The 23,745-nt window shown below is 38.4% G+C and overlaps 1 protein-coding gene across 1 annotated transcript; it reads left to right on the plus strand.

Moving 5' to 3' along the window:
• Positions 1-2,443: 2,443 nt before the first annotated feature.
• Positions 2,444-22,486, plus strand: C5H6orf163 (chromosome 5 C6orf163 homolog). Its single transcript, XM_063098338.1, has 5 exons — positions 2,444-2,591; positions 6,915-7,009; positions 8,604-8,711; positions 13,705-13,907; positions 22,054-22,486. The coding sequence occupies exons 1-5, from the start codon at positions 2,444-2,446 to the stop codon at positions 22,484-22,486; spliced, it is 987 nt and encodes a 328-aa protein (XP_062954408.1).
• The last annotated feature ends 1,259 nt before the right edge of the window (positions 22,487-23,745 follow it).

Below are 23,745 nucleotides of genomic sequence, written 5' to 3' on the forward strand. Positions count from 1 at the left end.
ATTATGTGAAGGATAGTTAACTGCCAACTCCCCCAAAAGACCATCAGAACAACCTGTTGATAAAACACAACTATGTTTATTAAACCTCCTGCACTAACGGAAGCCGGTTGTTTTAAGAGGGGGATGGTTAGGGGAAGACATTTACAGCATTCTGGAGTCTAACCTCAGTGGTTCAATAAGGGTCTTTCTGGGTGGGAATCTGGTTGAGGTTAGGCAAAACTCCTGATGTAATAGATTAGGTCTTGAAGTCTTGATAAGTAAACGGATAAATGGTGAGTGACCTTTTGCCCAGGGGAGTAATCTCTTGTTCTGATAGAAGAGCTATTTGCCCAGATCAGCAAGGTGTTCAATTGATAAATAGGTGTTCAAGAATTTCTTAAAGCAGTAAAGTTATTTATTGGTTTTGCAGCCTTATTTTCCATAGGGTGACCAGCACTTCCAGTTTGCCAGGCATGGAGGGGATTTTTGTGAGGCAGAACTTTGTTTTAAAATGGGGACAGTTCCAGGCAAATCAAGACCGGCAGGCAAGAATTTCCAGTAACAGACAGGAGAGTCATTGACACTGGTGGCCTCAATTCTCTTCCAGATAGTTAACTGTGTAGATGCAGTAGTCTCAGTTCTCAGTAGTAATTCATCTCTTTCTTTTTAATCCCTATCCCAGTCCCAGTTAACCCTTTTCTTGATGTCATATCTGGCCCAATTTGATAGTTATTTAAGGTCTTCAGCAAATCATCAGGCCATATGAGTCAATATAAACGTGATTCATGAAGAAATTATAGGGTAACTTTTGTGGCACTTAGCCCAGGGCCCTACAGGAGTTCTGTCGCTGAAATTAATCTCACTGATAGCATCAATTCATTATAAAATATGTCCTGCTGGGTAGATGCTGTGTATGACATTGTTAGGTAATTTTTAAAAATTCAGTCGCTTTGTGTAATCAGTTGCACAGATATTTGTGATAGGCAGAATTTCTAAGGCTTTTTGTCTAAAGTTATAGAGACAAATTAGTTAACTATGTGATTTTAAAATCCAGTCTTAGTAATTTTGAATGCTGACTTAATGAAAGTAATTTTCCTTTAATATACCGTGATATTTCTCAGTTTTATTGCCATGGCACCAAAACATCACATTTATAAATAACATGAAAAAAATTAACAAACTACCTTCACTGCTGGTCTTAAATGAAATTAAATCTTTTAAAAATCCATGTAAAAGAAAGTGTGGTAGACCGAATAATGCTCCCCTCCCCTGTAAAGATGTCCAGATTCTAGTCTCTGGAACCTGTGAATTTGTTACAAAGGGGACCTTGCAGATGTAATTAAGTTTAGGATTTTGAGATGGGGAGATTATCCTGGATTATCTGGATGGGCTTAGTATAATCACAGGAGTCCTTAGAGGGAGGCAGAAGACCAGAGGAAAAATAATATCACCATGGAAGCAGAGGGAGAAAAGGCTATATGATGTGAGACCGTGGGCCCAAGGAACATGGTAATAGATCTGCAGCATAACCAGTGCCACTTTAGACAAGCCCAAGTACAAAATGGCACCACCCACCTCCTCCCCTCCCCCCGCTTCCCTTTACTAGAAGCCTCCTGACTTAAACAGAAACCCCTTTCGCTTCCTCAAGGACGCAGTTCCCCACCCCGATCCACATTAGCATAATGACCCGCCATGATGGTGTCAGCCAGCCCTTGGCACACTATATAAGCTCTACCACCCCCACACCTGGTGCTGTCCCCTTTTCAGAGCAGCCCTGGGCTGCCTGCCACTTTGAGCACAGCCCAGCAGATTTCCTTCTTTAATAACGCTTGAATGGTACCCGGCATCTCGGCTCACTTTCTTTCACATGGATGGCCTTTAGAAGCTGGAAAAGGCAAGGAAACATTCTCCTTTAAAGCCTCCAGAAGGAACCAGCGCTGCTGACATCTTGATTTTTAGCCCTATAGGACTCATTTTAGACTTCTGACCTCCAGAAATGCAAGAGAATAAATTTGTGTTGAATTTAAGCAATGATGTTTGTGTTAATTTGTTACAGTGGCAATAGGAAACTAATACAGAAAGTATCAGAAAAATGAATGCTTGCATCATTCACTCTTTGTTATTATTTCAAGTTGCTTTTATGAGCAAAGCTTGTCTTACCTAGCAACAGTTGCTAAGTAAGTTAACAACTTCAAGCTAGAGTCTGGGAGGGAGCAACTGCTTAAATCTTCCCAAATCCAGTGCCCATACTTACATGGTGGAGGCTATTAGTACCATTCTTTTATGTTAGGCACATAACCACCATCTAATCATGGCAAATCATTTAATCCTTACCAGCCTCTAGCATTGTCCTAAAACCCTGAACTTCTTCCAGCTTTCTTAAACTTCTAGTTTTTCTTAAAACTACTTTTTCTGATCCTAACATTATTTAATTGTAAAAAAGTAGGACATCTGAAATTTAGCTATGATCAGAAATCCGGATTACACAAACTTTGTTTGCTGTGCTGTTTGTAATAAAGTAATTCCACCAGCCCCTTTTGGAGAAACTTTCAAACGGATCCATGAATACAAGCCATTTAAGACACGCTTTTACACTCACAAAGATATACTGGGTAAGTGACTTCATGATTTTCCTTTGTTCTAATGTTTCATAACATTATATGTCATTCTTCCTGTTGCATATGCTTTTATCCGCTTTTCTCTGTTCAGAGTTGCTTCTCCCTACAGGGGCATCTGTTTGGCATGAAAAAATTGTTGATTGGAATCCAGCTTCCCTACTTACCTATTATATGCATTGGATAGGGTATGTAGCCCTTCAGTCTGTTTCTTTATATGTAAGTAAGGACATTAGCACCTATCTTGCAGGTTATTATGAGGCTTTAGTGAAATATTTGTACCTATGATAAAGCCTGGCACATAATAGTATATGTGAGTTATTTTCACCCTTGCCCACATTCAAACCACTGCTATGGTTTGAATATGGCCCCAAAGTTCATGTGTTGAAAACTTAATCCCCAATGCAACAGTGTTGAGAGGTATGACCTTTGAGAGGTGATTAGGTTATGAAGGACCTGTCCTCATGAATGAATTAATGTTGTTATTGTGGGAGTAGATTAGTTATCATGAGAGTAGGCTTGTTATAAAAGTGAGTTTAGCCCTTTTGCTCTCTTGCACTGTCTTAACCTTCTGCCTTCTATCCGGGATGATGTAGCACCAAGGCCCTCCCCAGATGTGGCCCCTCAACCTTGGACCTCCCAGCCTCCAGAACTTACCTGGTCTTTGGTGTACTGTTTTGGCAACACAAAACAGACTAAGACAGGACCTTCCATACATGTAGAAGAGGAAAGAGCTCTAAATAATATCGTAATAAATGAGTGAAAGAAACTATTACCTTTAGTACCTGATGACATAAAAGTAAATAATTATAGATAACATGAGAATATTTGTTATACATGTATATGTAATAAATAAGCAAATCAAATTGTGATTACAGGTTCCTTCTCCCTTTTATCATCATACAAGTTTCCAATCTGACTTTGAGCCTTATAAGTGTTTTCCTAAGGACTCTCAGAATACCTCTCTGATCCTCTCTTCCTTTAACATGGTAAACTAATGGTGATTTGATTTCACTCCTGATCTTCAAAAATATAGGAAGCTAGAGAGTGGAGGTGTTTAAAAAAAAAAAACTAAAATGCAGGGTGAGATCAAATTAGAATCATCCTCTTGATATATCAATACCAAAACTCACTTTAACTTTTAGTAAATGCTTATTATGAATTAATAATTATAATCTCTAAAATGACTTGACATTTTATACCCAGGACAGTGTATCTCCATTCTTAGATGTACCTCAATGATTGACTCATTGTGCCTTATAGGATATCTTAATCTGAAGATTAAGTGGATGTTAAATTGATCTAGTTAGAAATTAATCTTTAATATTCAGTGACCCATATCTGTCATTGAACTGTTTTAAGTCAAGACAGTCAAAAATCTGTTCTTTATAAGTAGTATCAAAAGCATGTTGAAATATCTATAGAGCTAATGAGTATTTCATGGGACAGTAGTTCTCAGCCCTAGCACTGCACTATAGAACTTTGAAAAATTCATTTTTAATATCCAAATACAAAGACCCACTGGATTTAGTACTAACCTAACACAGACCTACTAAATTAGAACCTCCAGGGTCAGTCCTCAGCATATGTATTTTTTTCTCACACTTTTTAATAACTTTATTTTGAAAAGTTTGATTCACAAGTTGCAAAAATAGATCAGAGAGTTCCCATGTACCTTTCATCCAGCTTCTTCCATTGATATTTTACATAAGCCTGATACATTGTCAAAAAAAGGAAATTGGCATTACAATACCATTAACTCAGATACAGACATTACATGCACTTTTTTCCTTGTTATATAGTTTTATGAAATTTATTACATGTGTATATTATTGTAACTGTCACCACACTCAGCACCCATCACCACCAGAAAAAACTCACTTGTGTTAGCCCTTAACAGTCACACTCTTATTCCCTAATTCAAACCCCTGGCAACCAATAATCTGTTCTGTCTCTATAATTTTATCACTGTGAAAATGCTACCTAACAGAATCATGCAGTATGTAACTCTTTGAGATTGGCTGGTTTTTACTCAGCATAATGCCCTTAAGATTCATCCAAATTGTTGTTTGTATTAATAGTTGTTCCTTTTTCAGCATGTGCTCTTTTAAAAAGTTCTACAGGAATCCTGTTGTACAATTGGATTTGAGAACAACTAATATAAAATAATGGAGTTTAAGCAGAAAAAGGAGTAACAACAGCTTACACTTGTATCAGATTTTTATGAAGTTCAACAAACAGATGGTCCATGCTTAGTCACATTTCTTCCTAGAAGATCTTTCATAATTCTATGTACACGATGTTGGGCTTTTACAGTATGTGTTCATCTATACCATAGTATTTACTGCCTTATGTTTTTTGGTTTTGGGGGGGATTTTTTTTGGAAATCAACATTTTTACTTAATTTATTTTTTTATTGAAACATAATTGTTCGTACATATCTATGGGGTACTGCACTGAATATCAGTAACTGTGTGCAATATGTGATGCTCAAATCAGGTTAATTAGTATATTCAACATTACACAATGTAATCATTTTTTAGAGCCCTTTCCCAATTTCTCACTAACCCCCTTCCCCCTTTCCCACCTCTGGTAACCTCAGTTCTGTTCTCTCCTTTTGAAAGTTCAATGTATTATTGTGATTTATTGTGATCGTTATATCTTTTATTTATTAGTTGTTGTTGTTTGTTGTTTTTTGGTTTTTAGCTCCCATTTATGAGTAAGTACATGCGGTATTTCTCTTTCTGTGCCTGGCTTATTTCATTTAACATAGTTTTCTCTAAATTCATCCATGTTGTGAATTACTGACCTATGTTTTAAGACTTACTGATGATCCAGTAGCAGAGACTATATGCCACCAAACATATACTCTTCAATTGCAGATGACAGAAACACAACTCAGTATAGACTATGTATAAAATGGAATTTCTTGACCCTTTTAACAGAGAAACTAAGGGGATTCTAGTGTCAGGGCTTTCAATCTGTCTATGCTTACTGTCTTAGTGAGTTGGCTTAATTGTTTACTATTGCAGCTAGGCTTACTCTAGCAGCTGGGAAGGGAGGCATGTGGATCCAAATAACTCTAAGCATTACCTCCAGCTTAGATATCCCAGAAGAAAAAGAGCTATGTTTTCCTTACACCCTTATATAAAATCCCAGGGAAGAGCCTGGTTGACCAGGCTTGAGGTGTGCCTAATCCTGAGCCAATTATTGTGTCCTGGAGGAAGAAGTAAAAAGGGCCAAGAAGGCTGGGTGCTGCGACTGGCAGTCCCACCAGAGCAACCAGGAGTGAGGGAGGAATTTCTTGAGAGAAATGGATTCTATTGCCAGAGGGAGAGAAGAGATGTTGAGCAGGCAAGCACACATCTTATCTGTGCTATTGCCAAACTTGGCGTCATGAGAGATACACTGCAGTATAAGATGTGCTTTGTAATTTTAGGGAGTTGATCAAGACCTGATTGCATGAAAATGATTCAACAAGTCTAATATGTGAAAAATGAGTGGAATGAAAAATAAATACTATAAGAGTTTTGATTGGAGAGAAAGATCATTGTGTGTGATTTCAGGACCCAAAGGGCCTGTCATTCTCATAACAGTTTGTGAGCCACCTCTGACAACACACTCTGATGGGAGAAAATGGAGAAACCCTGTGCCTAGCTCAAGGAGCTCAGATCTTGGTTCCACATCCAGCTCTGTCCCTAGCTATCTGATATTGTGTGGCCCTCTAACCTCTCTAGACTTTCATTTCTTTGTCTGAGTATGGAGGATGTTATTAGGGGAATATTATTATTTGAAAATCAAGTTAGATCATTGACAGAGAAATAATAAAATACTACCCCTTAGCTTACTCCCAAACCGAAGCAGTTAAACCCAGGAAAACCCAGACACTGAAGGTATGTGTCAAAGAAGGCATTCTGCTTCCACTCTCCTGATGGAGGTAGCACTGCAACAGACAGGAGTGGGCAGAGGGGAACTGCATCATGTGCTAACATCTCTTGAATATTCGCTCGCCTTTCTACTTTGTGTGTACAAAATGCGCCCCTTTCTGCGGGGCATTTATTTAACTTCCCCGGTTGCCTGCTGCAGGGACCGGGTGTGATGAGGAGAACAGTTGACTCTCCAGGCCTAACAGTGCTGTGAGTTCCCTCCTAATGAATTAGGGGGAAACTTACCCTTTCAATGGGTATCTTTAAAGAAAAGACTGATGTCTCCTAAAAGGATATATCTCCTAGGTAGCCCTCATAAATAACTAGATAATGGTGGAATGGAAAGCCAGAAACAGTCTTTGAGATTTGTGATCATTTCTCTTCAAACATACAGATATTGGGGCAAATATTCTGAATAAAGAAGAGCAATTTCAAGAGGCTGTGCTCAGACAGCGTATTGCAAAAGCAGAAGCTGAAGTATGGACTCAGGTAAAAGAAATTAGAAATGAATCTAAAATACATCTTTCCACTTCCTTCATATTTTGGATTTGTCTGAAGTAATAATATAGCATAGTACTCAAGAGCACAGATTACAGAGTCAGACAGAACTGACTTGATCGCAGTTAGCTGTGAGACCTTGGTCAAGTTCTTCAACCTCTGCAGTCTTGGCTTCTTCATCTGTGAAAGAGGATAATAATAATAATACCCATTCTATAGGATCATTGAGACAGTTCAATGAAATAATGTGCATGGCATGCAGTAGGTGCTTAGTAAGTAACAGGCATCATCAGGAGCTTTCTGTCTTCTAAATCACCCTCTCTATATGGATGACTCCTGCTTGCTTTGTTCTCCTTTTAAAAACCAGAACTAAAAAGAAAAGAAAAAAGAAAAAAAGGTACAAGAATACACCCTTGTTGATAATTGTTTATTATGGCCAACATTTAATATATAGGCCATCCATTTGTGCAGTATGTCATACCCCTGGACTAAGTGCTTCTTTTTTCCAAATTCTTCATCCTGGCCTACTACCCTTTTCAGCCCCTCTCTCCAAAATCCTGATACCTTGTCCTTATGACTGCTGGGGGTTCTTATGACTGCTGAGAGCCTAAGGCCAATTTGAATATTGGGGCTCACAGTGGGATCCAAGACATCAAACTGAAGCAAAGCCTCAATCCTACAGCTCTCACTTCTTCCAATCATAGATAGAATAACAATGAATGACTTTCTGAAGAGAATTAAAGTTCTCTGAGGGCAGGACAAGCCATGTGCATAGATCAAGCCACATTGTTTAGATTACTTCTGTTTCATGACAAAATGGACATTATAGCAAATATTACTGGAATTGTCCAGTATTAGTGCCAGCAAATGCATTGTATGAAAGTATTTTGAATGCACAAAATACTCTAGTGCAAAGGATAATATGCATCAAAATCTTAGTAGTCATCTATTTTTATTAGTAATAAAATTCAAATTGTGATCCATCAATTATTGTATACCCTAATACAAGGGGATGCTATTTTGAATAGTCCACAATTTGAATGTAAGTTTATCTAGTGTTCTGGGTATTCTCTTCACCTAAAGTAATTAAACTTCTTTCTGAAGACCTGACACACGGGATCTGGGATGGTACTCAACCTTTCTACTCAGCTTCTCCTAGCTTTACAAAACTAGCTTGATCTTTTACTTTTACCCAGCTTTATCTTTTCACTCCTCTGTTTTCCAGATTTTCTCCAATGAGCATGTATTACTTTGATAGTCAACTAAGAAAGAAATAAAGTGCCAAAGAGAAAAGACAACCCACCAGCCTACAATACTCTAAAGCTGTCCTGTGTTTAGCAATTCCTGAAACAGCGACGTTAGCCAAGGCTGGGGATGTGTTATGGCATCACTGGCTAAGGCAGCTAGTTTGCTATGGGAGGTTTGAGACAGGAATGAAGCAAGTAATCAGGGACATCATGGTGGTTGCTAATTTTCAGTAAACTGAAAATATTGAAAACCTGATTTACCAACATCCCAAACAATGACGGGTTGCTCTATGTTCATCCTGATGTATTAATTGATAAATGGACTTTTTCTTTCAAAGGCTAATGAACGCCAAAAACAAGCAGTGGAGAAAGCACTTGAAGAAGCAAATGCCAGACACAAAATTGAAATTCACATTTTGGAAGAGGAACATCAGAAAGATTTACAGGTTTTTTTAATACTGGCTTGTTTGTTGTCTTTTTAAAAGTACTTTAGTAAAAAAAGTATATAATAAAGTACTTAAGTTGGCAAGGGAATGAAAAAATAATAATAATATGTAAAATCTAAGTTGGTGTTTCATAGAGGTTGGTTAGGAGGCTCCTGAGGTTCACAGAAGAGACACGGAGCTCTATGAAGCAGTGATAAGTGGGTGAAGGAGAACCCCGTAACTTACTTCCCCAGGGAAGCTCTACCCAACCCTGCTACCCGCACACTATCCATGACACCCTGATCTCTTTCATAGCAGTCATCACCATCACAATTAAATAATTGATTGTGCAATCCCTTGTTTAGTGTCTCACTCCGCTGCATGACTGCAGCACGTCCATCTCTTTAAGGCACTAGGCCTGTGCCCACCAGCACAGTGCCTTGAATTAGTAGGTGCTCAAGTAGTTGTTGCACAAATGGAGCAGGCTGTTCTCTTCTTTTTCCTGGGCTCTCTGATTACATCCTTCTTTCTAAACTTGCATTTACTGCGCTACCAAGAGGGACATCTGAGCTGTTCTTCAAGTATTTCCTGCAGGACCATAGGTCACAAGATGAGGGGAACTCTTTCTAACCTGTAACCTGTTCAAGCATATGACTCTAGGTTACTAGTAAACTTTCCAGGCAGAGGCTCCAGGATTCATTGTTTAGTTCAGTACCTCGGTTATGAAGTCTGCTCAAAGGAAAAAGTAAAGAACTCTTTTCACATTTTGGCCAAGGGAGGGATAGGATGGAACAGTGCAGGTGTGATGATACACGGGCAGAGGCTGGAGGAAAGTGGCAGAGTCCCAGCCCCAGGTGTGTCCTAACTTAATAAGAACATAACTAATAAACAGTTCGGGGATTATGGGCCCATTTATTTATTGTTTCAACAATAAGCACCTACCATATATTAGATCTGTGCTAGGGAAGATTAAATGGACTGTCCTTGCCCTAAGAGGACTTGCTGGCAGGAAAAGGAAATCCTCCCTAGGGTTCCTAAAAAACAGTGGGATACTCCCTTCTTGTTTCCAGTGGCCTACCTCAACCAGGCATCATGGTCTCTGAGGGCTTGGTTGCAGTGGCCCACACTGCCCATCCCCTACTTCAGTTCAAAATGTGAAGAGTATTTAAAGCATGTCTTAGGCCTGCTATTCAGCTGACATGAACCAGAATGGCCATACCAGTAATTAAAATATTGAAATATATCTCTATCAGTTAATAAATAGCCACCTTCCAACCCCTCTAACACCATTGTCACCCTAGTTGCTTCCCCCCAGACCTCTGGACCTCTCTCAAACCAGTAAGTTAAAGGTATAGCTAATGGCTTGGCAGGGGGCTCTAGGACCCTACTCTAATGCTGCAGCCAGGGGCCTTTCAGACCAGTGGCCCCTAGTGGTACTGGTGGATACACACTTTGAATATCACTCCTGGCATTAGGTTATGAAGATATAAGGAAAAGGTGATGCCTGTTTCAAGAAATCCACATCCTGGTCTTTATGCAATTTGATTATGCCCCATATAGCCTCTGGGTGGAGCTGATGCACTTAGTGCGTCAGTAGAAAGAAGTCCTGAGAAAATTTAAAAGGAAAAAGTTGGAGGTTGACCTTTCTGAAATCCTAGGAGTCGGGAATTTACCTTTATACCGACATCTCAGGAACATTTTTTGTGTATGAAGGAGTGACTTGTTTAATAGTGGTGTGTAGGGTTACTATTTCAACCTGTTATGTCTGTAGGATACCCAGCCATAGACATTAGTACTGCTTCTCAAGGGGGTGCCTATAAACCATCCACGTCAGAATCTATTCACTTGGAGCTTAACATGCAGATTCCTAGAACCCACCCTGACCTTCAGAATCAGTCAGCAGCTGAAGTGATTTTTCACACATAATAAAGTTTGAGATTTCCAGTATACAGCAGAAAACCAAGTTCTTCTGGAACCAAGTATCATTAAATTCTGATATGTAGAAACCACCAGGTATTGTCCTCATATAATGTTAGGAGTTAGGGATGTCCCAATGCATGCTGTTACAATTTCAGTATCTTATCCAATGGATAGATACTATTTTGAAAAGATGTTTATATTATCTTATTCAAAGATAATATCAAAAAGTAAATGAGAAAATGGAAACTAAGAGAAAGTAAGAAAAGAAAAAGTAAAGTAGGAAATATAATGAAGTCATGGGTGAATTTAAAACTTAAAAATGTATGTATGCCATGAAGTTCTGTGCAATTATCACTAATTGGGCCTTGAGCTTTCTGGCAGGCAGAGCAAAGAGGAAAATGCCACGAGTTACCGTGAGCATAAGGTAAAAACAAAGCAAGTACTCAGGAGAGGCTCAGATATTCCTAGCTGTGACACCTGAGAGAAACTTCTGTGGGAGACATTGTGTGAAAAATGCCTGTCAAACATCTGTACAGTAAACATGATAGAGTTCATGAAGCTGTTTCTTATAATATCTCAAAATGTGGGCTGACTCACTCAAAATGCATTTCAGTAAAAGCAAATGGGGAGACCTTACATTGAATAACACTGCCAAACAGTAGGTTATTGAATTATTTTTGGAACTTCAAATATGTATGACACATGTGAAGCAGTAAAATGATTTTGGTTTTACTAAATTACATGAAAGAGGGACTGAGTTTAATTCTCTGAATCCTAGTTCAGAACCCAGGCAAAATAAAGGGCTGATATGTCCCTTTTAAATTCTGTGATTCAAGTAGAAATATATTATGATAACACTTCACCTATCTGAAGCTCAAACACCCAGCAGTCTCAATTACTGAAAATATACCTGAAAACCCAGAAATAAGTTAAAATAGCCCCTAATGTGTTAAATAAAGGCCTCTGACTACAAGAGAAAACTCAGGATTATTACCCCTAGCAGTATCTCCCACCCCCATGTATGCAGATATCATTACACACAGATCTTACACTTGCTTGACAACCTGAACCCAACGGACTTGGTTCCTTGATTTTTCAGATCTAAAATAGATTAAATTCTAGAAACTAGAAATGACAAAAAAGGAGCTCACTGATAGCAGAGCAGGGAGTCCTCAGCCTGATGGCGTGGGAAGAACAAGAAAAATTACAAGAAGCAGATAACAAATATCAAAAAGCAAAGCAGTCTGGAGTTACTTGTGACAGAGACAAATGGTCCTATGAACTTGAACAATTATTAAGTGCCATATGAAGTTTTTAGCCCAGTGCAATTATTCATCTTTGTCTACTGAACCCAGATCATCAACAAAATGTTAGAGTGTTTCATTATATTCTTATCATGAAGTAAGGTAAGTGTTAAAGACATTTAGAAACATTTCCATTCAAAATATTTTATTAAAAAATTGTAATGATTTAAGAGACAAAGCCTTATGCAGTGTAGAAAAACCAGCTAATATTTCTAAACATGTAATGTTTTTTCTAAAAAGGTTTTCTAAATACATGAATGAAGGCCATTCTGGAGATTTTTAAAAATTTATTTCTGTTGTCTGTTTCATTTTTTTTTTTTTTTCCACCCTTGGAGTAGCCAACATGAGAAGTTGAAAACTTTCCCTCTCTTGAAAAAGCTAAGGTCTGTCTAAGAAATATTTTAATTGTTGAAATATTTTTCTAAGAAACTAAAAGCAATTCCAGTTTCCCTTGAAACTTAGCATTCTCTTGACTCTCAGCTTCCCCTGAGAATTCTCTCTCGATACACTGTAAATGGAGCTGAGCAGACTCCCTCAGGAGCCCCCACAGAAATGGTGTTAAAGGGTGTTGAGTGATCTTCAGCCAGTAGAACTCTGGTTTTATTCCTTTTCACTCTGGGTAAGATGTCATTTGAGGAAGGGATTCTGCATCTATTAAAAAAAAAAGTTAAAAAAAAAAAAAGAGATGAGGAAAACCCACTACTCTGCCTTGTACGACTGTACGGGGTCTCTGGAATGAAAATAAGTTGGTGAATCTCTGGAAAGATTCCAGTATCACTGCAAGCAATGAAGGAGAAAGTGGCAGTTGAGAATCCTAGTTCTTCTACTGACTCACTATGTGAAATAACTAAATTTCTTTTCGTTCTATTGATGTCTAAAATAAAGACCAAAACTTATTTTTAAATGACAGTGTTAAAAGTCCTGGACAGAATTCACTGCTCCTCTTTTCTTGCATGTATTTCTGTTACAATACTTCTTGCGTGATTAGGTTGTTGGTCTCCTCCACTGGACAGTGAGTCCCCTGACAGGGATCCCAGCCTTCTTGTGTTTGTAGCACCTGGGCACATTGTGGAGTTAGTAGGCATTTCCAAATTGGTGACAGGGTTTTCTTTTAGGACTATTTGTGAGTCTGTTTTCTGCAAGTCTTGGATTGACTAGTGCTTCCTCTCATTATTTGGTCAAAGGCCATCTATAGATCCTCTTCCCCAGGGCAGTGGAGCACTTGTTCCAGTCCCTTCCATGAACGAGAAAGGGCTCCTCAACACTAATTAGCTGGAATGCTCCAACAGCAGTCAGACTGGCAGGCAAGTTCCTGTGACTGCAATAATGTGCGACTGTTCTCTGCCTGAAGTCTCATGTTCAGTCCTACCCAGGAGACAGTCGGGAGGCATAATAATTATTTCTGCCATCTTCCTGGACTTATTTACTACAGTTGAATTGTGTTATGTATTACTAATTGTGTATAATGATAGTACATCCTAGAATATTTGGACAATCAAGGAAAAAAAGACCTTTAACCCTACCCTCTAACTCAACTATTTTCCTTTTTGCATATTCCCTTTCAATATAATCTATCTATCTATATTTATGCTACATAGTTGGTACATTTTTGGTTTTAATTATCTATAAATGAAGTTTTCTACATCATATACACTCTTTTATCAAATCCTCAATGTTAACAGGTGCACATTCTATAAGGTAGACAAAACTATGATTTCAGTAGCCTCTTAGAGTGCATTTTTAAATCTCAAACCTGTAATATCTAAACCTATTTTTTGCTGTTGCTTAAGATAATGGCAGCTAAAACCAAAATAGAGATGTATAAAAACATGGACGACGAAATGATGAGAGAGCACTCAGCTGCGGAACAACGCATGGTCCATAGAATTCAAAGGATTATGATGGAGTGCCACAGGGAGAAGGTCGAGGCTGTGAACAAAGCCAGAGCTGAAGAGAGGCGGATCGCCCAGGACGCAATCTCAGCCCAGAGAAGGTATTCCAGAGAACATTTGCAGATTAGTCTCTTACTCTATCACAATCAACTTGGAGAAGGGAATAAGGTTAAGGTACATAGATGGATATTGCCTAGTTTTTGTGTTTTCACATTTTTATTATGGAACTTATCAAACATAGAGAATAATACATATTTGAGAGAGAGAGAAATAGTAACATAAATACTCAAGGACCTTAAGGGATTGAAAATTGCCAACACTCTGAAGCTCCCATGTATTCTTCCTCAATCACATTTCCTTTCTCCCCCATCAACATATAACTACTCTTCTAAATTTGTTTTTCATTCTGTATCACCAGTTTTAAGAGGTGGAGGAAAGGAATCAAGAAACATTTTCCCATAACACATAAAAGACAATTGTCACCTTCTCTAGCCTAGATCATACACTCTTGTTGATGTGTAACTTTTTGGTCTTTTTCTTAGGACACAAGTAATATATGTTGCAAAAGAAGTTGACGTTATAGAAATACATAGAGTAAAAATTACAAGTCCTGACTCATTGCTTCCCCACCTATTCTGTGCCTCCCAGAGACAATCATTTTAAATAACAGGGTTTGTATCTTTCCATGCCCTTTTGATGTATTTATAACAATATATGTGTGCATAATCGCAAATCATTTTTACATAAATCAGATCATATATATATTTTTTAATCGTATATTTAATTGTTCACGTTTATGGGGTACAGTGTGTTGTTTCAATACATACATATGTTGTATAATGATCCCCTCCAGGAAGTTAGTATATCCATTGCCTAAAGATTTATCTTTTCTTTGCAGTAATAATGTTCAAGATCCTCTTTTCTAGCCATTTCGAAATGTACAATACACTATTATTAGCTGTAGTCACCCTAGAATACCAGAACATTATTCTTTCTGACTGTAACTTTGTTGTACCTGTTGACCAACCTCTTCTCTCCTCTCCCAGCCTCTGGTAACTGCCATTCTGCTCTCTACTTCTGTGAGAACCACTTTTTTTTTTTTTTTTAGATTCCACTTATGAGTGAGATTATGCAGTATTTGTCTTTCTGTGCCTGGCTTTCTTCACCTAACATAATGGTCTCCAGTTCCACCCTGCAAATGACAGGATTTCATTCTTTTTTATAGCTGAATAGTATTCCATTCTGTATATATATATCACTTTTTCCCCCCATTCATTCATTGATGGACATTTAGGTTGATTCCATCTCTTGGTTATTGTGAATAGTGCTGCAATGAACATGGGATTGCAGTTGTCTTCTCAATACATTAATTTAATTTTTTTCAAATACATACTCAGTTGTGGGATTGCTGGATTATATAGTACTTCTACTTTTAATTTTTTGAGGAACCTCCATACTGTTTTCCATAATAATAGCTGTACTAACTTACATTCCCACAAACAGTACATGAGAGTTCTCTTTTCCCCACACTCTCACCAACATTTGTTGTTTTCTGTCTTTTTGATAATAGCCGTTCTAACTGGAGTAACTGGATGATATCTTATTGTGGTTTTAATTTGCATTTGCCTGATGATTAGTGATGTTTAGCATTTTTTCACATACCTGTTGGCCATTTGTATGTTTTCTTCTGAGAAATGTCTATTCAGCTCATTTGCCCATTTTTTAATAGGGTTACTTGGGTTTGTTTGGTTTGGTTTGGTTTTTTTGCTGTTGAGTTGTTTGAGTTCCTTATTCATTCCAGATATTAGTCCCTTGTCAGATGCTTAAGTTTGCAAATACTTTCTCCCATTTTGTATGTTGTCTCTTCACTTTGTTGATTGTGTCCTTTGCTGTGCAGAAGCTTTTATGTTTGATGCAATCTCATTTGTCTGTTTTTTTTTACAAGTCTTTGTTTGACTAGTGCTTCCTCTCATCATTTGCAGACATATACATATTTACAAAAAAATTTTAAGAATACCAAGGTAACCATTTCTATGCGTGTATTTGATGGAACAGGACATCAGTCAGGAGCCCAAGGATTTGCCAGGTACAAGAGAAAACCATGATTTCCAGATATTAAGTGACCTGCCAAGATCACTGGTGTAGCAGCAGAACCAAGACTGAGGCCTGTGGCTTGTTCTTTTGCTTTGCTGCTTTGCTTAACAAGTGAATCCACTTGTGTGTAACTCGTGGGTAAAATCTTTCTCATTAGAACTGTTTAGAACAGGGTCAAAGTTAAAATCCTGGAGGAGGTACAGATAAATCAGATTGAGGGCTGCAGCTCTGGCAGTTTCAGTGGTACCTGCCTTCCTGCATAAACTATAATCATGGTGGAGGTAGAATGAAAAGGTGAGAGAGGATTTCAAGAGAAGGTTAGAGAATGAGTTGTGGTCCAGTGCAGTGGAAGATGGACCCCCTTTTCTCCTTTCTTCCCTTTCCCCCCATCATCTGCAGGAGCTCTGCCCTCCTTTAGAAGCCTCTGGGTCCCTCCTCACACACACCTGCAGTCTCCTGCTCCCTGCCTTGCTCTATTGCTTTGGCACCCCCTCCAGCCCTTTCCTCTGTGGGTTTGAATGGAAAGTTTTCAATGGCCACCTTTTATTGAATCAGTACACTAAAATTAGGGAACTGCCATGTCTGTTGTTTAAATATATCCAACTAGAATGTCCATTTTTTTCATTAATGTTTCTCAAGTGCCTGGAAGAGAGCCTGGCACATTGTAGGCATTCTTTAAACATTTATTGAACAAATGGTTTAAATTTTCTCCAATCAGCCAAACTCACTGTGCAGCACACCAGATCTTATTTCTAGACATTACTAGATTCCAGTGTTCTTCAGAGCATTTGTAGAATCTAATACATGGAGAGAGACCACTGTTTAGAATTCTGCCATAGATCTTTTATTTGGCTATAAACTTTCACCAGACTTGAGGATTCAGAACACTTACATATTATGAGAAATTTGTTTAATGTACAGAAAACGTTTTTGTGGATGAGGTGATTGGATTCTAAATGGATTACTGAGGAGACATTGGACTCTTAAAGTTTTTTAAAAAAATACAAACATCTCTCCTTGGAAAGGTTCTAATTGTTTGTAGCCCAAGGCAAGCATGAATTAAGTGACCACTCAGGACTGTTTGTGGTCGTGGCTATAATTTCTAATGAGAGCTAGCCTTTATTCAACACCCAGCACATGCAAGGCCATTTGTGTAATTCTCACTGAGTCCTCATATCCCTTCCTGGGGGATTCTGTCATTCTGCACATCTTCAAATTAAGATTCTGAGTTTTAGAAACTAAACAAACTACCAAAGGTCACATGGAAAGGAGGTGACAGGACCTGATTTGAACCCTGGCCTGTGTGATGCCAAAATGTGTGATCTTCCATTATGCTACACTGTTCTATGGGTGAAGAAGTTATGTGAGTTATCTGGAGGGTCTGTCCACTTCACCAGTGCCTTCTGTGGATGTGGCACTGAAGCTCTTGCACAAAGAAATAAGGGCCCTTCCTCGACATTACAGGAAGTAACCAAAGCATGGCTGCCCCATATTAGCAAGGCTGGATGGACTGCTACAAATAAATCAGAGGTACTGGAAGGCTCCAAAGTCGGGAAGATCAAGCAAAATGTGGGTGGGATTTGTAGTGAGGCAGGTTTTTTAGAGGAAGTTCGTCTTGGGTTCGGCTTTAGAGAGAAGTAGGAGGTCTCATTTGTGAAACAGGCAAAAGAATGAGAACAGAATGAGCAAAGACATGGAAGGAGAAGGTGTGATGTTTAATGAGGCAGCATCAAGGTTAGGTTCAAGAGTATTAATAACTTTGGGATATAAATGCACTGCCAATGCCCAGAGATGTCCCCCACACCTCTAACTTCTATAATACCTACAGCCCCAGCTCAGGGGTATCATCAATCCTACTGCCAAACCAGGGAGCCATGAGTTCCCAGTGTGCCAGGTGGAAAACCAGAATGTATTTTCCATGTAAGCACAATGGTTATACCTGATGCTATACTTAACGGCCCTGTAGTTCTAATAAAAAATGGATTAATAGCTTATTATGGGCTAACCAGGCATACGATGTGCTGTGTTCAACATTGCTCCAAACGCTTTATGTACAGATGAATTTTAGAAACAAATCACTTCATAATCTAGGAATTGCCTATGGGGGAAATGAAGCACTGGTTCTTATTGTCTTAAGATACAGGATATTTATTGATGGGCATAAAAAGGAGGTTGATGGCTGTTAGCAACATACATAAGGAAAATGAAACATTCACTTAATAAGTAGAAGTGAGAGAACACCTACTGATGTTTTTCTTTAAACCTGTGAGCAATATATCTTGTAGCATTTCAATAGCCTCCCAAAAAATAACAAAAAGGAGAGCTAAGAGAGGTTCTAAAGTATGCAAAGGACAAATCGATCACTAGTATGGATTTCCCATGCTTTATTTTTTTCCCCAACCTGCAAGATTGAGTTATTAGATATTAGATTATATTTTTATTCTGTAACCTGTTTTCATTCTCCAAGAATCAATTTTTTAAAATATCAGACTGAATCCTGTAGATGTGAGCAAACACTACAACTATTTTGAAAACAGTCACATTTGTGCCCAGTACCACCCTTAAATATGGTGTGTATTCCCAAGTTTATAGCCTCTTAAAGATAGAGGCGGCAGATGGACCTCACTGCTTACTTGAAAGAAGCCTAGACATTCGCTTCACATTGTCATGGGTGTTAAAGGTTATGGAGTTGAACCTGTCATCTTTTCTGCTGAATGCCAGCAGTCGCTGGTGAGCCTCCTCCTGTGACAGGAGTGTTACTGCTGGTTGAGTGATTGATTCAAGTGCTGAACACCTCCACTTATGTTGTTCCTGAGGTGGATCCAGAATATGCCGGTTCTCACCTTTACTTCCATCCTGGGCTTCTGGCTCTGCCTTCCTGTATGCACAGTGATCCTTTGAATATTTGAGGAGAGAGATTATATCCAACATTTAGTTTGGAAAAAGGAAGGAAAAACAAAAAAGTACTAATATTCACAATTCCTTCAGTCCTTCCTAATACAATACACTTTGTAGGCCCTCTTTTGGGGGGAAAAAAAGGAGGTAGACTAATTTGTATAAGTCAAAAATTTTTTAAATACCTGTAAACTACAAGAATAGACTATTTTCCTATGGGAAATATTCTGCTTATGTTAAGGCTCCTTTGTAAGTATGAATTCTTTTAAACTTTTGTAATGCTCCAATTTAGCTGTTTTAAAATTTGGTATTATTTGGCACAACAAAATATACAAGAGAGAACTATATCTGGATCACTCATTTACTTATTCACACATTCTTTGATTGCCTGTTGTGTCCATATCAGGCACCATGCTAGGCAGGAGAGATACAAAGATAAACGGGTACCCCAGTCTACACCCTCCATTCACTGCACCCCACCCACTCCTGGCTCCAATTCCACAACTTCAAGGAAATCATCAGAATAAAATTCAGAGACACCCTGACCTTAAGCCAAAAAGTGTGAATCCCAAAGAGTCAAAGGCAGGCTGGGAGAAGGTGGAGAGGACATTCAAAAAAAGAAAAATAGATCCTCATAGTGAGAACAGATTTTGATATCGGGGAGTTTAAAAGGAACTGTCATTGGGGTTGGGAGTTGGAGTTGTCCAAGATACAATTTATTGGATCAGTTTTACCTGAAGTCAGCTCAGGTGAAGCCTTCTATTCGGCCTGTAGATGAACATCTCCTGCGTGGGGGCGAGGAGAAAGCCAAGTAACCTGGCAGGGAGCTCATGCCTGCTTGTGACAGAGCTGTGGCTCTAGAGGAGGACACCCAGGGAGTACAGCTTCCTTTCTGAGGATTTGGGGCTGAGTCAAGGAGTTTCCTTCCAGCTCTAGATTCTGATCTAGACCCCAGGGGCCCTAACCATCACCTTTACAGTCTCACCAAGAACACAAGGATCTTATAAAACATCAGATTAAATTGTAAGGATGTGTGTGGAGGCACTCCCAACCCTATCCATGGCATTACTTCTAATAACAGCAACTTCATTCTTCTGCAACCCAGGTTGAAAATCAGGAAGTTGGTTTTGATTCCTCTTTCTTCTGCATTTCCTATATCCTAGCAGTCACAGATTCTGGGAGTTGTGACTTTGTGATATTTCTTGGGTTTATCCCTACCGCTGCCTCTTCCTACCCCTCTCTCTAATAAAGTATTCAATTATTTGTCATTAGTTCAAACCCTCTTTATTGCACCTCTAGAATATTATAAAATGATACTAATTGGTCTCTCTACCTCATCCCCTAAAATTCGGTTAACCCACTGTTACCAGAATAACAATTCTAGATGTTATTTTCACTGTATTATAAATTCTGACAAACCATTTATAGTGACCTCTCATGAGATTGAAGCAGGTAATGGTTAAAGGCAAGAACTCTCGCATTTGCTCAACTGTGTGACATTGAACAGCAACTTAATCTCTCTAAGCCTCAATTTTCTGTTGTGTTACATGGGAATCATAATATGTAATAAATAAAAATAGTACCAGCTTCAGTAGGTTCTTGAGAAAATTAAAAGAAATATAATGCATGTAGAGTGAGTAGCACAGTCCCTGGGACACAGTAAGTACCCATGAACATTAGCCCGTGTTATTAAAAACGGATAGAGCCTAGTTGGTAGGAAAAGGAAGAAAAGAAATAACATAGTAGCTAAGAGGCTAAGTCTGTCAAGTTTGAAAGTCAAGTTGAAAGAACCAGAGAAGATGAGGAATTGCATTTTGGAGGATGGAATTTATAAGATAGGGCAGGTGGTAAATCTTGGAAAGCCTGGATTAGACTGGGAGGCTGAGGCGAGGGATTTTTATTAACAACCATAACTATTTGAATCCAAAGTTTGCAGATATTTTTAATCCTCACATCTTTAGAGGTTCTGCTCAAACTAGGTTAACTGCAGAAATCTACTGGAAGTGTGTCACAGTGGGTAGGAGCTTTTGCCCTGGACTCAGACTGCCTGGGTTACGGTGCTGGTTTTGCCACTTTTACTAATTAAGTGAACTTGGGCAATTTACATAAACTCTCTGAGCCTCAGTGTCCTCATCATAAAGTAAGCATAGTAACAGAACCATCTCACAGGGTCATTTTTGAGGAGTCACTGAGTTAACATATGCACAGACTGTTCATCGACCTGCTTGGCACATGGTAAGAGATCATACTGTTAGCTGTTACAAATTGTATATAATTACGTACATAAGCAGAGGTCTATGACTCATCCAGCAGGGATTCTCAAAGCGTGGTCCAAGGCTCTTTCAGGGTCCCTGAGACCCTTTAATAAGGGGCCCATTAGGTCGATGTTATTTGCCTTTTTCACTCCTTCTCCAATGAATGTAAAATGGCATTTTCCAGGGGTTTTATGATGTGTGATATCACAACAGATTGAAACAATATGAAAATTCAGCTTATTTTCTATTAAGCCAGATGTAAAAGAGTTTTGCAGAAAAAAAAAATATGTGTGATTATGCCATTCTCCTCACCAAATATTTTATTGTTTTGGAAAATGTGTTTTTTATAAGAAAAAAATGTGTTAATGTATAATGGATTTGCTTTATTTTACATGAATTAATAAATATTTTTTAAATGTCTCACTTTTAGTTTCTAATACTGTTAATGTCAATAGATACAACTCATATAAACAAAAGTTCTTTGGGTTTCTCAATAACTTTCCAAGTGTAAAGGGATCCTGAGATCAAAAACTTTGAGGCAGCTGTCACAGAGTACTCAGATAAAATCAAGATTAAAGCTAAATCTAACCTGTGAGTGTAAAGTTTTCTGTCCTCTGGCTAAAGGTAAGCAGCTGGATTGATATAAAGAAAAACTTTCTCTGGGGGTTTGGAACTCTGACCCTATTTCCTCATTTTTAAGCACAATGAATTTATATTTTCCTGGACAATGTGGACCCAGGTCCCTAAAGTTGCCATTACATTAGATTAGTGGCTTTGCCCAAGCCCACAGCAGGGAAGTCAATGGGCACCCTCCCCGCTCTTAAAAATATTTTTTGATGGTTAACAGCTAATGCAATCCAGAAGTTCATGTATACCAGTCTGTCTCAGGCTGGTGTCTTATCTGGACAATGTCGTGATTTCTCATACATCTGTGGTTAGAGACAAAATCATTTTTTTTAGTAGCTAATCCTTCTAACTTATAAATCCATACTATCTTTTCTAGCAAAGCCATTGAGGAACTTGTGAATACTGGTGTGACAGCTATTAAGGACCAGAAATCAAATGTAGACCAATTGATAAAGGCAAAAGAACATCAAATGAACATCTACTATGGCATGGCTCAAAGGCAGAGGCAAGAAGAGGTACAGGAAGTGCTTCAAGAAGCAGAGAAAACACATCAAGCCACTCTTGGCAATGTGATGGATAAACTGGTTAACACCCAGGGGGAGCTGCTGTCCTTAGCGAAACAACTGGGAATCATGACAAATTGGAAAGATTTCCTGGAGGAGGAACTAGAGGAAACCAGGGCGGCATTTCAAAAATACATCAATTATACTTTTCCTAAGCTTTCACCAGGACATGCTGATTTTATTCTGCCAGAAAGAAAAAAAACACCTTCTAATCTTGTTATTAAGGAGAACAAAACAAATGAGTAGAAGACTTCAACTGAAATTTCACTACAAAAGACATCATTGCAAAGACTAAATAAACTTCCTTAAAAACCATTTATTGATCCCCAGTCTTATGCAGGTACTATTGGGCTGTAAGCATTTCAGTGGAAAACCAAAATATTCAAAAGTGCATTCCAGGTTACAGTAGTGCCAAATCTAATTGAGGAGAGAAAGGAGTGAGAGGGATCACACTGACCAGGAGGGAACTGTTCCTCGGAGGAAATCTAAATTCACTTCCGTGCCCGGCTTTATTCACTTTCACATCAGACAGGTAGCTATTTTAGCATTTGTTGCAGTTAAAAACAAGAAAGGGACATGTTTTTAGATTGTTCCCGTTGTGGAGAGTTGTGGTAACTTCCAGGAAAGAGATTATTATTTGGTGAATTGCAATAGCACTGTAGAAGGAAAAGGCAATTTCCCTCAAATTCAGTAAGTTAAAATTGAAATTCTGGGACTCCCATATAAAATAATTCAGGAAGGACTCACTTATATTTGCGAGTTGTGAAATATGAAAGAAAAATATGTCCTTAGAGGTCAGACCCCACTCTCAAGGAAGGGGAGTCCACTTGTGTGTTTATACTCAAACCCAGGAATACCTTGAACTCATCCCTTTTGGGTTGAAATGCAGAAGACTTTTAAGTACCACAAGGACTAACACAGGTTAGTATTTACTAAATTAAAATGGAAGAAAACCCAAGCCACAAAGACTTCCCCAAAAATCTACCCACTATAAAGTGACATTTTAATTTACTAGTCACCAACCTATATTGGTTTGTTAAAAACTAAAAACTTGGAAAGCAGTTTTCAGTCAATTAAAAAACACTATTCTCAAGCAAGCTTTGGGTAGATTTGTTTAGACTGACCAGTCTGCAATTTCCTAATGGTAAAGGCAGTAATTTATTAACGACTGCATAATGCGCTGCATTCTCCTCGGTGTATAACTTCCTGATACTGCTTTATACCGCTTTTACATGTACATTCTTCTTACAAAAATCTGTAAGATACACAGATCAGGGGTTGTTCTTATCCCATTTTTTACAGATGATAAAATAAAAACTACCATGTACTTAAGTATTTCCATGTGTGAGATACTTTAAAAACATTAATATTTAATCCTCACGACAACTTTTGGAAGTAATCATTATTGCCCCCAATTTATAGAATGGGAAACTGAGCCTCAGGGATATTAAATAACTTTCCCTAGGGTGCACACCTTGTAAGTGACAGAGCCAGAACTTAAAATA

The sequence above is a fragment of the Cynocephalus volans genome, chromosome 5 (genome assembly GCF_027409185.1).
Source record: "Cynocephalus volans isolate mCynVol1 chromosome 5, mCynVol1.pri, whole genome shotgun sequence".
Taxonomy (NCBI): domain Eukaryota; kingdom Metazoa; phylum Chordata; class Mammalia; order Dermoptera; family Cynocephalidae; genus Cynocephalus; species Cynocephalus volans.